Source organism: Herpailurus yagouaroundi, unplaced genomic scaffold (genome assembly GCF_014898765.1).
Source record: "Herpailurus yagouaroundi ecotype Mexico unplaced genomic scaffold, PumYag 221, whole genome shotgun sequence".
Classification (NCBI taxonomy): domain Eukaryota; kingdom Metazoa; phylum Chordata; class Mammalia; order Carnivora; family Felidae; genus Herpailurus; species Herpailurus yagouaroundi.
Window position 1 is genome coordinate 14198204 of NW_024412452.1, and position 14675 is coordinate 14212878.

The window sequence follows — 14675 nt, forward strand, 5'->3', positions numbered from 1 at the left end:
TACCACCAATCCCTTTTTTTAAAATAAGGAAACAAGTGAGATAACCCATCCAAGGATCTACAAATGGTTAAGCCATTGGGCCAGTATTTAAACTCAGATGACCAGCTCCAAAGGTTTTATTTCTCACCCTGCAGGAGTTCTTTGCAAACCTTGGAGGGAGAGAGAGGGGGCCTGATGGTACAGCCACGTCGGAGGTTTCCTAGGTCAGTCTGGGGGAGCTGGACAGATCCTGGTACTGTCTAGTAACCTCTGGATTAAGACCCCCTTGACATCTGAAGGAGATAGTGATCCTCTGAGCTCTGAATTTGCGTCCTGGACCCTGAGTCTAGAGTCTGGTGGGCTTCCACTAGAGAAACTGCTGGCCATCTGCCCAATCACAAAACCTAAAAGTGGAGGAAACAATGCTTCTAGACTTCATTACAGGTCCAGCACACAAACAGGCCTTCTGGCTGTGGCTTTCAAGACCAGCATCATCCAATAGTCCAGCTGAACCAAAGGCCTGGCTTACGTATGGCAGTAGAAAAGAGAGACCATGGAAGCCAGTGTCTTGTTCACTGACAGGAAAGGGGTGCTAAAAAACCACTTTCATGTGTGAAGGATTGTTCCATCCAACCTAGGTTGGGGTGGAAAGAAGGAATGGTGACTGTGAGACCTGGAGAACAATGAAGCCCTCATATGTGGGGACGATAGGTCTAAAGCTGTGGTTCCAGGAACATCACCTGAGAAGATCTGAAAAATCCTGCTCCAGATGACCTCAGTAGGCAGCCAAGGTAAAGAACCACTGGTCAAAAGTACCTCCAGTGATCAAAAGATATAGATTGAGCCTGCAAATGCTCTGAAGGCAGTTTGCATTCAGTCATGGTTGGGAAAGCTGAGGTCAAGTGCACACCATCAACCAATGTTTCTAGTATGAGAACTGGAGGCACCTGAAGTCTGGCTTGCCACAGCACAGTTTCCTTCAATTTTTAATTTACCTTGTAGGGTAGAATTGGCATAGGAAAATGAGAAGAGAGACATGCGTGAAAGGCAGGAGGGAGAAGTGAGACATAACAGATAACAAAGATGTTCAGAGGAGTGCTGTCTCAAGCAGAGAACACCAGGGAGGAGATTGGGGAATTTTCAGTGGATCAAGCGTCAGAATGTGCCCAATGTCCAGTTTTAGAGGAAGTGCTCTACTCACCGAGTGGATGATGCCTTGCAGAGCCTGAAAGCCGTCATTCACAGGAAACACATGGTCCTTACTGTCCGCAATCCGGGCCAGCTGAGAACACAGCAAACGTACAAACACACATGGAGATATGTCAGGCTTGGCCACAGAGAATTTAGTCTAAGGGGCTCCATCTACTTTTAGAACCCGGAGGAACTTGAGGCCTTGGGCCTCACTGAAAAGCCCTTAGTAATAATGAGATTACCAGCAGCCTCTCTGGAGCAGGACTAGAGGATTGGCTCCAGCTTTTACATTTGTTTTAATACTTTTCTCCTTGGGACAAGAGGTAAGATTGCTCAGCTAGATGAACATTTGGCCTGGGTTGATGTATTTATGGATTTGGGGATAGGCCATTGGCTCATTTTTCTCCCATTCACTCAAATTTCTGTTGGCAACTGTGCTTGAATCAAATAGACTCAAATTTCCTTTCAGAGCAACTTTAAAAATAAATTCAAGCTTTGGTGTTGGGTGATGTCAATGAATGGAGACCCTTACCTTTTGCCCAAATTGCTCATTGAGGAAAGGACCCTTGCAGTTGGTTTGGCTCTCCTGCTTTATGGAGCAGAGGACAGGAGAAAGGAAAATCTGATCTGTGGACTTTTCTACTCCAAATCTCTATAGTTTTGTCACTGCTAAGTCATAGTCAGTTCCAGGACTTCCACTGATTGCAAAAGTAACACATAATCAATGGGAAGTTTCAGAAAACCCAGGAGTGTTATAAAGGAAAAAAGTTTCTATCTACCTACCTACCTATCTATCTATCTACCTACCTATCTATCTATCTGTCATCTAACATCCATCCATCCATCATTTTTCTATTACTGTTAATTTGATACACTCTGTAGTCTTTCATACTTCCCCTACCCAAAGTTACACATTTATTTTAAAAGTGTACTCATACTCTTCCCACTATTTTGTAACCCTATTTTATTGACCTAATAACTTATTATAAGCATTCTTCCATGTCATTAAAGCAAAAAGAAATGATGAACTACATCGAGGAACATTTATATAAGTTAGCAAAATTTCACATTTTGCATATATATACTAGTACATACTTTTTGTCCACTTGCCAATTACAACTGACCCTTGAACAACGGGTTTGAACTGAGTGGGTCCACTTAACATGTGATATTTTAAAAATCGATACAGCACAATACTACAAATGCATTTTCCTTATGGTTTTCTCAACAACATTTTCTTTTGTCTAGCTTCTGTGTTATGAGAATACAGTATATAATGCATATAACATACAGAATATGCACTAATCAACTGTTTATATATTATTTCCAGTCAATAGTAGGCTGTTAGTAGTTCAGTTTTGGGAGAGTCAAAAGCTGTCCATGGATTTTTGACTTGCCATGAGGTTGGTACCCCAACCCCTGCATTGTTCAAGACCCAACCATATGTTTATTTTCTCATATTGAAAATGCACTGAATTTCTAATGGGAGAAAAGAGATGTTTGACATTTAAACAAAATTAGATTCATTAAATTAAATGAAAAAAAAAAACCCAACCGACAAGTTTTCTAATTTTATTCAGCTCTGTTTTGACACCTTGGCAATTTAATATCTACCAAGAAAGTCAACCAAGGAAGATGCTGCCTGGATAGTCTGTGTGCAAAGGCCCCAAGTGCATTGGCGTGGCTTCATGTCCCTTACACATCCAGTAATTCTCACCTACTCAACATTTGTGGAAAAATAACCTATCTAAGGAGTGTTTATGATGCTGATATACCCTCTGCACGAATACATGTTCTCTATCTTCACAAGCTTAGTATACTCCCCAACCTGAGGAAATCCATGCACATACCTGTGTTTCATTGAAATCCTTCACACCGACACAGTAAACAATTGCACCAAGATCTCGGGATCTGTTAGCCTGGGTCAATGAAGAAAAGCCATTAGAAAGAGAAGTGGCAAACATACTCCTTTTGGGTTAACCAGACTAACTTCCATGATCAGGTATTTATTTATTTATTTAAAAAAACTTTTTTTAATGTTTCCTTATTTTGGAGACAGAGAGACAGAGCACAAGTGGAGGAGGGACAGAGTACCTGAAGCAGGCTCCAGGCTCCGTGCTGTCAGCACAAAGCCCAATGTGGGGCTTGAACTCATGAACTGTGAGATTGTGACCTGAGCTGAAGTCAGACGCTCAGCCGACTGAGCCACCCAGGTGCCCCAATGATCAGCTTTTATTAAGCACTCCCTATGTGCCAGATACCATCATGGGGAGGGCAATCCCTGTTCCCAAGGAGCTCATTCTCCAGTAAACATCGCAACCTAATGTAATGTGTGATGGACATGAGGGGAGTGATTAGTCTAACAGGAAGCACTAGGAAAGAGCCATGGAAGTAGAGTCTTGATGAAAAGATTTGAAAGACTGGGGGGTGGGGCGGGGGGGAGGGGGAGGGTAGGAAAAGGGACTGTAGGCTAAGGTAAGTCTTATAAAATATTCTGGGGAAATTATTATTCTTTTCCTCTGAAGAATTTTTATTGACATATTTTTCTTCCTTTGTAATAGCAGCATGGTATTAATAGAAAGGATGTGATCTTTGGAACCCGATATACCTAGGTTTGGCTTTGCTCTGCAAAGTGTTTGAAGATTCAACAAGATAACATATGCAGAACTCCCTATACAAGGCCTAGAACAACACAGATACTTATAAATGTCAGCACCCTTTGTGAATAAGGCCTTTTTCATTCCCATAAAATACACTGGCTTAATGGTATGGGAATTACGGTCTATATTTGAATAGGTGAACCCATGACCTTATTTACAATTAAGGATTGTGAGGACAACATAATGAATTAACATCCATATTTTGGCTTGATTTTAATATTGGCTTTAGTAAAGGCTCTGATATCTTATTTCCAGGTTCTTCTGTGTTTCAGAATAGAAAATAAAAATTGGAAATCATTGGAATACATAGTAGATGCTTAATAAACCATTGGTAGTAAACATGTAGTAGGTGCTCGATGTATGCATACTGATTTGAATTGTGCTCCTCTCCCATCCCTCACTTTAGTATTCAGACCTACTTGGTATTCATATATATATGCATATATATATCTTTTTTCCTTCATGTTCCAAATATGCCTTGTTGCTTTAAGGATAAAACAAACGTTTAGACACAGTCTAGCTCCAGACTTATCTGTAATAACTTCTGTGACTTTTCCCCTCTAGTTGGATTTTATATAGGATTATCAAAAATGGGATGATTTATTTCTTTATATATCTTGGGCTTTATCTTTCTTTTTCAAAAAGCCTCCTTCTCTTGGCACTGGCACTCCAAATATTTTTCCAAATTTGTATGTGCCATACCTAAAATTCTTTTCTACTAACCCCTATTTTAAGCCTCTGACATCCATCATTTATTTTATATTCAGTTACTTCCTTATTAGGGTTTTTACTTTATTTTGATGATTGTTTAGCACCCAAAATAAGCATTCTGCATTCCCATTGTATAGTTAGTTTCAACTTCAGAATATAGAAATATATTACTTCCCAAATGCTCAGGCAGGGTCTGTCACATTTACTTGTGTGTTTCCCCATTGTGAAAGATCTTTTGTACTAGTTATGGGTAGGGGGGAAGTAACGTGTTTACCTTTGCCCTTTCCTCATGCCCTTTCCTAGAAGAGGCTTCCAAAAGCCAAACATCATTACATGGTAAGTAATGGGCAGCAACTTTACCTATTTCCCTAGTATCAGGCAAAGTGCCCAACACATGCTGAGCTCTCAGTTAACACTGAAGGAATGAATGAATGAATGAATGAACAAACGAATGAATGAATGTATACTTATTTGCCAAGAGAGCTGAATTTAAATCAAACAATGGTCAAGAACTTGAGGTAAGTGTAATGCTCTAATTAACTGCTCCCCCAGAGGCCAGCATGTCCTTCCTCACTGCCTTTTTCCTTATTGTATTTCTTTCTAACTTGGTCCGAATGAACCTTTGTCACCTTGTTGGTAATGGTGAACTAGCTTCTTGGGCCAATTATACATGTAGTTCAAATCTAAGACTAAAAAGGAAAGGATTTCCTAAATATAAGCATTACTTTTCAATTCCTGAATAAATACATAAATATAAAAGAGTTTCCTGAAACTCTTTATACAAACTGAAGGCTTCATGTAGAATCTTTCACTTGCTTTAAACAGTACTTTTTTCTTTCACTTGCTTTGAAGAGCACTTTTTGAGAACATAAAGAAAAGGAAGAAGAAACACTGCAGGAGCAATTACAATGTCCTTTGTACCAATTAATGTTCGACTTTGCTTCTCAGAGTGAGAATCTCCATGATTAATATGTTCTAACAAGACTGGCTCTTACATATGTCAAGTACTTCTTTTCCCTCCTCCTGTTTTTAGGAGAAATGGAGGGAAAATGGTACCAATGTTTTTGTTTAAAAGTGAAATATAGTATTTCAAAACTGCCGGATAAATATAATGCTTTCAATAAAATCATAGTAGACAACTTTTATCCCTCCAAACACAGAGTAATAGGCGAATATTTTGAAAGGGGAAAAATATCTATCATGTGTAAGATACAAGGGTTCACTTTTTAAAAATGAATTATTACTACTACTATTATTATTATTATTTTTACAAATGACACCTATTTTACCCAGGGATTTTACAAAGACACCGATCATGTTGTCTGAGTAGAAAGACTGCAGCCCATTTGAGGAGGAAGAAGCCTTGTTTCCATGTCTGTGTTAGATACAGCCCAGGCCATTGCTTACCTCCCTCTCTGAATAGAAAAAGAGGTCTTCATGGAGTTCCCCATCGGTCAAAGCAATGATGACGCTGGCCGTCCTGTATCCTGCTCAACACAACACAGACCCACTCAGTCCATCCCGCCGCACGCAGGGAAACCCCCTCAGCCCTGGGGTTGATCTCTTATAAGCTCAGTCACCTGAGGTCAATATCGTGAGAACCAGCAACTTTTTTTTCAGGACTAGAAGCAAGTTCAGCATGGAGAAGCATGCATCTTCGTGTGGGGACCACTCTTGGGGGAGTAGGTTTTGTTTCTGGATCTCTCAGTCTTATCTCAAAAAATGGCCAAACCTGCTGAAATGGTCCCTGGACTGATATCTGGGAGTAGCTTCGGTGAATCAAATTTCTATTATTTTCTATTAACAGTCCATGTGACTGAGGTCAAGACCTGGGAGGAAACTCTACCACCTGGGCTGTTCAGGAGTCTTTCTCACATGCTGTAGTTGACCTTATACATCACCCCTTGAAGAAGTGGGCAAGGAGTTATAGCCATCATGACTTACAAGATGAATGGAAGTTATCATAGCAGTTGGCAAAACCTACTAGAATTCTTTCAGTGATTTTTAGACTTCTAGTAACATTGCTGATGATTGGTTTATACTAACAAGTGTTTGTGTCGATACTGGGTCTGTTCTATTTGTTGTAGTTGAGAGGGAAATAGGAAGTAGATACCTCTACAGGCTTGGGAGAAAAGTCCCCACTGTAATATTGGATCTCTTCCAAAAGATTTGCCTCAGATAAAGAAATACTATCCATGAAGGACACTGCAGTAATAGTAATAACAGCTAAAATTATAACAAGTATTTTTTCTATATGTTAAATACTCTGTTAAGTACATTGTATGCATTTTTTTTCATGTAAATCACACTGGTATCTTCATCTTAATATCATATCCAATCACAGTAGTGAAGAGGCTTGGAGCTTGGGAATGGACAAAAAAAATTAAATTTGACATAAGAATCCAAGACTTTACTAACCTTTCCCAGTATTTATTAGTTTAATGAATTCAACATGCAAGCTGTTCATGGGCATTATAGACTGTGGCCCATAATTTTTTCATTATTTTTATATAACTCTTTTTGGCATCAACAAGACAGAATTTGACCTGGTGTGCGTCACCTTGCTATACATTTCCTTCTATGTGATGATCTGTGTAGGGTTATGGGCAATGTCACATAAACCTGTTGTAACATGAAATTACTGAGACACTTTATCAGAAGCAAACACAGAAAAAAAAGTTTGATAATTCATATTATTGTCTCACCTTGACTGTTTTCATAATAAATCTGCTCACTGGCCTGAAAAACACACGGAAGAGACATTAGACACACAGCCTCTGTTTGCCATTCCGAGCGCCATAGTGGGCAGCGGGCTCTGGTGCTCGATATATAGGCTGGCTCGGTCTTGATTCTTTATGCGATGCACCCAGGCTTCGCTCAAATACCAATCGACGGCATTCATCTGAAGTTACCCTGACACTTAACCCATATACCTGTGAACGTGGATCCATGTCTTACTTGTCACAGACTTGGACCTGTCTTCCTTAAGACTGAAGTCATTGACATTCTGTCTCAACCACTGATGCACCATATAGAAAAGTTTACCCCGGGAATGCCGGGGACTTGTGTGTGGCATGATTCGTAAGTGTCAGCCAAGCATTAGCTAACAAGTCCTGTACCAGGATCAGGGAAGAATCAAGGAAACTCACTTCTTTTGGATAGGGTTAACAGTGTACAAGCTTGCGGGAAAAATTTGTTTACCTTCCTGCCATTGGGTGTTGTTCTGGTACATGTGTCTTATCTCATCAGCCAACCTTATGTTAATGTTTCCCTGTCACACTTTATATTTAGGGTGGAAAACCGTTTTAAAATTACCCTTTCAAATCCTTCATGCATGTAAGTGTCTCCTCCCGGCAGGACCTTCTGGAGTTCTTCTAGGCCCTGACGGATCTGTTCCCTGAAATCCAAAGACACCCTGTTAGTCTTCTTAGAGCCTCTTATGCTTTCCTGTGGATAGACAGATGCATTAACCTTTATCTTGTCTCTGTGGGTACTGCCATATTATCCCAACGGTCCCCCAAAAGCCTATCGGAGAAAAAGTCTTTATAGTACGTTATCCATTCAGGGTCAGCCGTAGTGCGGGGTAAGTGAAATCTCAAGGATTGAGAGAAAGGAGCCTTTTGCAGGAATATCCACCTGCTCAGAAGAGTTTTCTGTCCTTAACAGGACAAAGTTTTCATTCTGCATTGGAGATGAATCCTAAAATGCAACTGCTCCTGAGGGGACACACGACAACTCAGGCAACTTTATATCAAGATGCAAATGGCTCATGTGAGTTGGAAAGAGGGGAACACCAAGAGCTCAGGGCAAGGCTGCCACAGGGACCGCGGGTGGGAGTGGCAGGCGTCCGGAGCAAACTCTGCCACCCGCACGGATGTGCCAAAGGAAACCATGTAGTCAGCTTTGAAAATAAAAGTCCAGGCAATCTACGCTTTCCAGGACAGCCAAGAGTGTTTTCTGTAGGCTGGTGCCTGTGTTTTCTTACTCTGTTTGCTCAAGGTGGTGGGGGAGGGTAGAAAGGGGAAGTGGTTATGGCACTGGGAAAACGTCCAACTGGTAGTGGGAAATGTGGATGGTCTGGGGACCAAAATGAATCTTTGTGGACCATTCTCTCTGGGATTTAAGATTCTATATCCATGTTCCTGTCTTTTAAATAGCTCCATACCATGCTCAAAGGGCAAGAAAGTATAATTTATTCCTTCCTTCCTTCCTTCCTTCCTTCCTTCCTTCCTTCTTCCCTCCCTCCCTCCTTCCTTTTTTTTTTTTTTTTTTTTTTTTTTGTGGGAAGAGAGAGCATGAGCAGGGGAGAGGGGCAGAGGGAGAGAGAAAACCCAAGTGGGGCAGGCTCCAAGTTGTCAGCAGGGAGCCCAAGGTGGGGCTCCATCTCACCACCATGAGATCATGACCTGAGCTCAAATCAAGAGTTGGATGCTTAACTGGCTGAGCCACCCAGGTGCTCCTGTCTACTTTTCTTATCAGTGCCCAGATATCAGACCACATGCCTAGTTGCCCAAGTCAGAAACCAGAAGCCTTCCTGGATCGTCCACCTTCACTCTCCTCTCTCCTTCCTCTCCCCTACATAATCTGCCATCAAGTCCATCAGTGCTACTCTAGACTACTTCTCTACTTCTCTATCTCTTCTGCCAATGCCATGGTCTGAGCCATCAGCATCTCTTTCCTAGACCATTAAGACACTTGCTATCTTTTGACTGCCCTCTTGCCCTTCTTCCATTCATTCTCCACATGGCTGTCATAATATTCTCAAAATACAGATCAAAACATGCCATTCAGTCTCCTCCTCAAAATCCTTCAATAGCACTTGATTACACTTGGTATAAAATCTGAAATCCTTGCCATGGCTTCCAGGGTCTATATGGGATGACTTCTCTGCATCCCTGTTCAGCCTTATCTGTATGACTTTGCCCCCAGTCTCCTCACTTGAGCCCCGTGCCCCCCACCCAAGTCTTCCCAAGCAACTTTCTTCAACAGGCCCTTGACGCCTGCAATCACTGCTGCCTGTGGACCGAAGATACCATTTGTCTAGCTCTTCACTGGGCTAATTGTTACCCAGACTTCAGTCCCAACCTAAATGTCAGTTGCTCAAAGTATCTTTCTTTATTTGACTTCCCCTATTCAGATTTACTCCCTCAATTAGGCTTTCTCATGGCACCCAACAATTTTCATTTCATAGCACTTAGGGCATTTTATAACCAATAACATTTGATTATGTCATGATTTGTTTAGCTACCACCCTCCCCTTACCAGTTCTAGACTCGAATTCAACGCTGTTGTTTGGTGATAGGAAAGGGCATATATCTGTGCATTAGAAGGGGAGATAAAGATGAAAGCCATGTCCCTCACTGCTGCCACCATTGGGTGGGAAGAGGGTGGCATTATCAGTCACCCAGCAGGAGGCAGTATTGCCCTGCCAGTCAGCAGTTTCGTGAGGGTAATGACAATGGCAGTGTGGCAAGAGGGTGAGACTGGGATACGAAGGTGAGGTTGGGATAGGAAAATGGGCGTTTGTTCCCGAGCACACAGAGGTGGCACATGGAGCCCCTCAGAATAGTTGGGAGCACTAAGGAGGAGGGGCTAATCTGATAATTAGGTGAGAAAGATTGGGAATTAAAAGTAAATGTGAAAAAGAAAAGCAAATGTGGTCTTATCTTTGTGAAGTTTGGGACATTTTGGCAACACTAAAATTGGAATATTACGTTAAGGCTGAAGCTTAAAAAAAGAGGGTTAAAAAAGGCATCCTGGGGGTGTGGAAAAGGTTCCTTGGCTTCATTGTATTTTTTCTTTGCCAAATAAAGTCTGGGAACCGGGGTGTTTTCTCTAAGCCTGTTTCCTTTACTTTACAAGTATTTTCTTGAGCTTTCCAGTTTTTTGGTACCAGAACAAGCGAAAGCTGTTTTGGAAAATGTCCTTCTCCTTGACACTTGGTGCCTGGCAAGATAGGAGCTCACGAGGCCCAGGCAGCGATCACAATCTCTCCATAAAATACCCTTCCTCTTTAGAAGATCAAATGACTTACGGCCCCCACCTCCCTACTCCCTTCGTCTTCTCTAAGCACCTACAACATCTAAGCCAACAAAACAGATGGTTTCATGGGAATGGTGGGTTGGTTTTAATTGTGGGACAATAGAACTATTAATAAGGGCCTATTTTTTTAAATGCTCTCTTAGAAACGGAAGCAAACTGGGAGAAAGATCTTTGAAAGGGGTTGATAAGAACCTCTCTGAGGATTTGGTTATTACCAAATGAAATGTTATCTTCCTGGGAAATGAGAGAGGCAGGGAATCCTACAGAGAGGCTGCTATTAAAGAGTCTCCTGTTTTCCTTAGCGGTTTCATGTCTGCCAGTGTTTCTACATATAAGTGAAGGGTTTTCAGGCCACATGTCTTGTGTTTCTTGTACAATCCCTGCAACGCTTAATGATGGGCACAGAGTAGATGATCTGTTGTCGAATGAATGGTTCCAGCTTAGATGCATCCATGCATCCATTCTTTCATTTCCCCAACTATTTGCTGAGCATGCACCATGCACCCGTCACCACACTGGTTGGTAGGGGTAGGAGGTGGGAGGAACAGTCACAGTATCTGCTGTACTTTCTGTTGCCTTGGGAACAGTGAATTTTCCCATACTTAATGAAGATTACTTTCCGAGATTCTGGTTGTGATGTGACATTTAGATATTATTTTCCGACGAAAACATTAAACGATCGACACACTTAAGCACGTCAAGAAGCATTTCATTCAACAAGCTTTTCTCCCAAGTGTCCTAGTGATGTTCCTACTGCAAAATCCTCCTTGGGCTTATGCAATGTCTACCACATTTTCAGTCTCTAAAACAATCTCCACTGCCACCCCAAAATAACCCAACATCAGTTCTGCATTGTCGACTTCTTGCCTCTTAGTAAAAGAGCTTCTGTGGAATTGGACTTTTATCAACTGTCCGGCAGTTATTGGCTTCGGAGCCTCAACTTATATTGTAAGCACACATCACTATTTATTACCACTAATGCTGCCTTTACAACATTTCCAGATGGACTTATGCCTCCAGTTGCTGAGTGAGCAGAACAGAGTGAACAGAACAAGAGATCACAGATTAATTAAAGACATTTTCTTGCTACTTTTGGAGTCATAATGTTTTACAGTCAACTCTAATCATTTGTTTATAATGTATATAAATCATAGCCTCTTTGGGGCTTTTACCTAAGGAGAGGCCAACATGATTAATAATTTCATGATGCATGCTGAACCAAAGATCCTTTTCTGTCTCTGTATATATATTTTTAGTGAGCTATAATTTATATACAGTAATCCATACAGATATTTATTCATTTCCTTTATAATTGCTGGATTTCTTTCTGTAAAGTTGTCATAATATTCCTTCAATACCTTTTAACATCTGTAGGATCTGTAACATCTGTAGTAACATCTTCTCTGTAGCATGCTCTATGGATTACAATTTCCATCCTTACTTTATATAACAGGCTACCATAAGTTGATATTGTGCCACTTCTCATATAATTAAAGAACCCTCTAATATTCTTCCATATATCACCTCTCACCCCTTATGCTACTATTGTCATATATTCTACTTTTGTATATGAAATAAGCTCAAAAATACAGTCATTATATCTATCTTAAACAATCATCTTTTTATGAAACTAAGAAAATGTTTATCATTTCTGTTATTCCTCCTTCCTTTTTTTGTAGATCTAGTTTACATCTGGTATCATTTTCCTTTAGCCTGAAGAATTCTTTTAGCAGTCTTTTTTTTTTTTTTTTTTTGGTGCAGGTTTGCTGGTGATGACTTTTTCAGGCTTTTTTTTCCTTTTAATGTCTTAATTTTTGTCTGTAATTTTAAGGTTATTCACTAGATATAGAATTCTAAGTTGTCTTTATTTCATTTCATCTTTTTAAAGACATCAATTTGTTGTCTTCTGGGTTGCATGTCTTTTTTTTTTTTCTGATGAAAAGTAAGTGATTTTCATTGTTGCTTCTCTCTTTGTAATATATCTTTTCCCTTCTCCCTATGTTGTAAGATTATCTCTTTATTCTGGTTTTCAGAAATTCAACTATTTTGACTTAGGTGATGGTATTTATTTATTTATTTGTTCTTATTTTTTGTATTTGTCCTGCTTGGGGTTCTTTGAGATTTTTGAATCTTTGTGCAGAATACCATGTTCAGTACTCCAATTACACATATATTAGACCACTTGATATTATCCCACAAATTATAGGAGCTGGTTCATCTCCCCACTCTGCCTCCTGATCATTTTTCTGTCTCTTTCAGTTAAAAAAATTTTTTTAAGTGTATTTATTTTGAGAGGGAGAGAGAGAGCACGAGTGGGGGAGAGGGGCAGAGAGAAAGAGAGACAGAATCCCAAATAGGCTTCACAACATCAGCACAGAGCCTGATGTGGGGCTTGAACTCACTGTGAGATCATGACTTGAGCTGAGATCAAGAGTCAGACACTTAACTGACTGCCATCAAGGTGTTCCGTGTCTCTTTCAGTTTCGATAATTTCTATTAACCTGTTTTTAAGTTTATCAATCACTTTTCTGCAGATGTTGTATTTTTCAATTCCATAGTTTTCACTTGGTTCTTCAGAATTTTCTTTTTTTTTTCTTTCTGATATCCTGTGTCTCCATTATATTCACCTTTTCCTGTAAATTCTTTAACATGTTTATAATAGTTGCTTTAAATCCCTGTCTGATAATTCCAACCATTGAATGATCTGTGGTTTGCTTCCATTACTGTGTTTTTTCTTGATTATGGGTCACATTTTCCTGCTCTTTGCCCATGCCTCATAATCTTTTAATTTGTGTTTCAAACATTGTGAGTAAAAACAAAACAAAACAAAACAGTGGAAACTTAGGTACAACATTGATTTGTTTTGTTCACTCACTGCAGACTCTTTTATCTTTGTAAGCTAGCGTGGTGGGGGCTGGGAGAGCTGATTATTTAGATTCCTCCTTGAGTTAAGTTGAGCTTGGGTTGGGTCACAGCTTTAATTAGAGTATGTTCCCTGTTATTAGCCTAATTCTCGGACTTCTGCCCTGCCCTGCCTTTGTGGTCTTTTCAGTATTTGAGTTGGGAGTGAGCTGGGTGCAGCTTCAGTTATTTTTCTGCTTGGCTTTTGGATTCAACCCTGATAGAACTTCAGAATTCAAGCACTGCAAAGATCCATAGGATCATGCAATTTCTCTTTCCTTTTCAGCAAAAAAGTAAAAAAGCAGTTCCACTGCTACTTTCTTGGAAAAAATGCAGAGGTGCAGGTGAGCTGGAGAATCATCAGACAGATTTTTTTTTTTTCATTTGGGGCTCCTTCAGATAATCCATCCCTCTGGCACACATTGTTGAATAACAATGTCAGTTCAGCTGACTTTTCCTCATCTCTGAGAAGTCTCTGTCCATGGCTAAACTACTTTTCCAATTGCCCATACCCAGACCACATCCATTACCAAGTATGGAAGCTTCTGTAGATTTCTGCTCAGCTATAAAGGGCTTGTTCATCAGTGCTTCCTGTGTGTCTGCTAGCCCCATAGAAACATATGAATTTTATTTCATTGGGACTTTTCTGGTTGGCCATGGAAATGAAGGTTCTCCACATTCCTCTACATCCTAACCAGAAGCAGAAATACTGTGAAGGCTTTTTCTAAATATTTGTGACTACACATTTGTTTCAAGTCAGGAAGAAAAAAAAACTAGAGGCTGACTACCAGCATATAAATATACTCTAGTATCTCTCATCTTAAAAAAAAAAATCATCTGTGACCCCACATCTCCTTCTAGCTATTGACCAATTTGTTTGCATTTCTCTTCACAGCACAACTTCCTGAAATAGTACTTGCTTCCCCACTTCCCTGTCTTTCTTGGTGCAGACTTTCTTCAAATGTAGAGTGATCCAGAGATTACTGTTGTTCTGTCTGTTCATAGCACATGAGCAAGACAGAAAAACTTGCTGAAAGCTTTGCGTGCATGGTGGGGCATGCCAACTGGTGGATGGCCAGCTTTTCTCAACAGGCTTCTTGGTTGGGGACCCTCAAACATCAGTGTATGTAAATTCCTCTGCCCCCCACTCCCCCACCCCGAGATATTTATTTCTACATAAAAGTAGTTTTC

At 40.3% G+C, this 14675-nt stretch overlaps 2 protein-coding genes across 6 annotated transcripts in view; one reads left to right on the forward strand and one right to left on the reverse strand.

Annotated features, from left to right (window-relative positions):
- GKN2 (gastrokine 2) overlaps nucleotides 1–14675 on the forward strand; it is a 322064-nt gene that overhangs the window by 203762 nt on the left and 103627 nt on the right. For both annotated transcript variants that reach the window (XM_040458669.1, XM_040458668.1), the window contains one exon: nucleotides 8208–8312. In XM_040458669.1, coding sequence (XP_040314603.1) covers nucleotides 8298–8312 — 15 coding nt within the window. In that variant the 5' untranslated portion in view covers nucleotides 8208–8297. The remainder of the gene's footprint in view (nucleotides 1–8207; nucleotides 8313–14675) is intronic.
- The window catches only part of ANTXR1 (ANTXR cell adhesion molecule 1), a 216804-nt gene that overhangs the window by 158773 nt on the left and 43356 nt on the right, over nucleotides 1–14675 (reverse strand). For all 4 annotated transcript variants that reach the window (XM_040458662.1, XM_040458663.1, XM_040458664.1 and 1 more), the window contains exons 4-8: nucleotides 7857–7938; nucleotides 7247–7280; nucleotides 5949–6028; nucleotides 3021–3089; nucleotides 1181–1261 (exon numbers count right to left, since the gene is read on the reverse strand). In XM_040458662.1, coding sequence (XP_040314596.1) covers nucleotides 1181–1261; nucleotides 3021–3089; nucleotides 5949–6028; nucleotides 7247–7280; nucleotides 7857–7938 — 346 coding nt within the window. The remainder of the gene's footprint in view (nucleotides 1–1180; nucleotides 1262–3020; nucleotides 3090–5948; nucleotides 6029–7246; nucleotides 7281–7856; nucleotides 7939–14675) is intronic.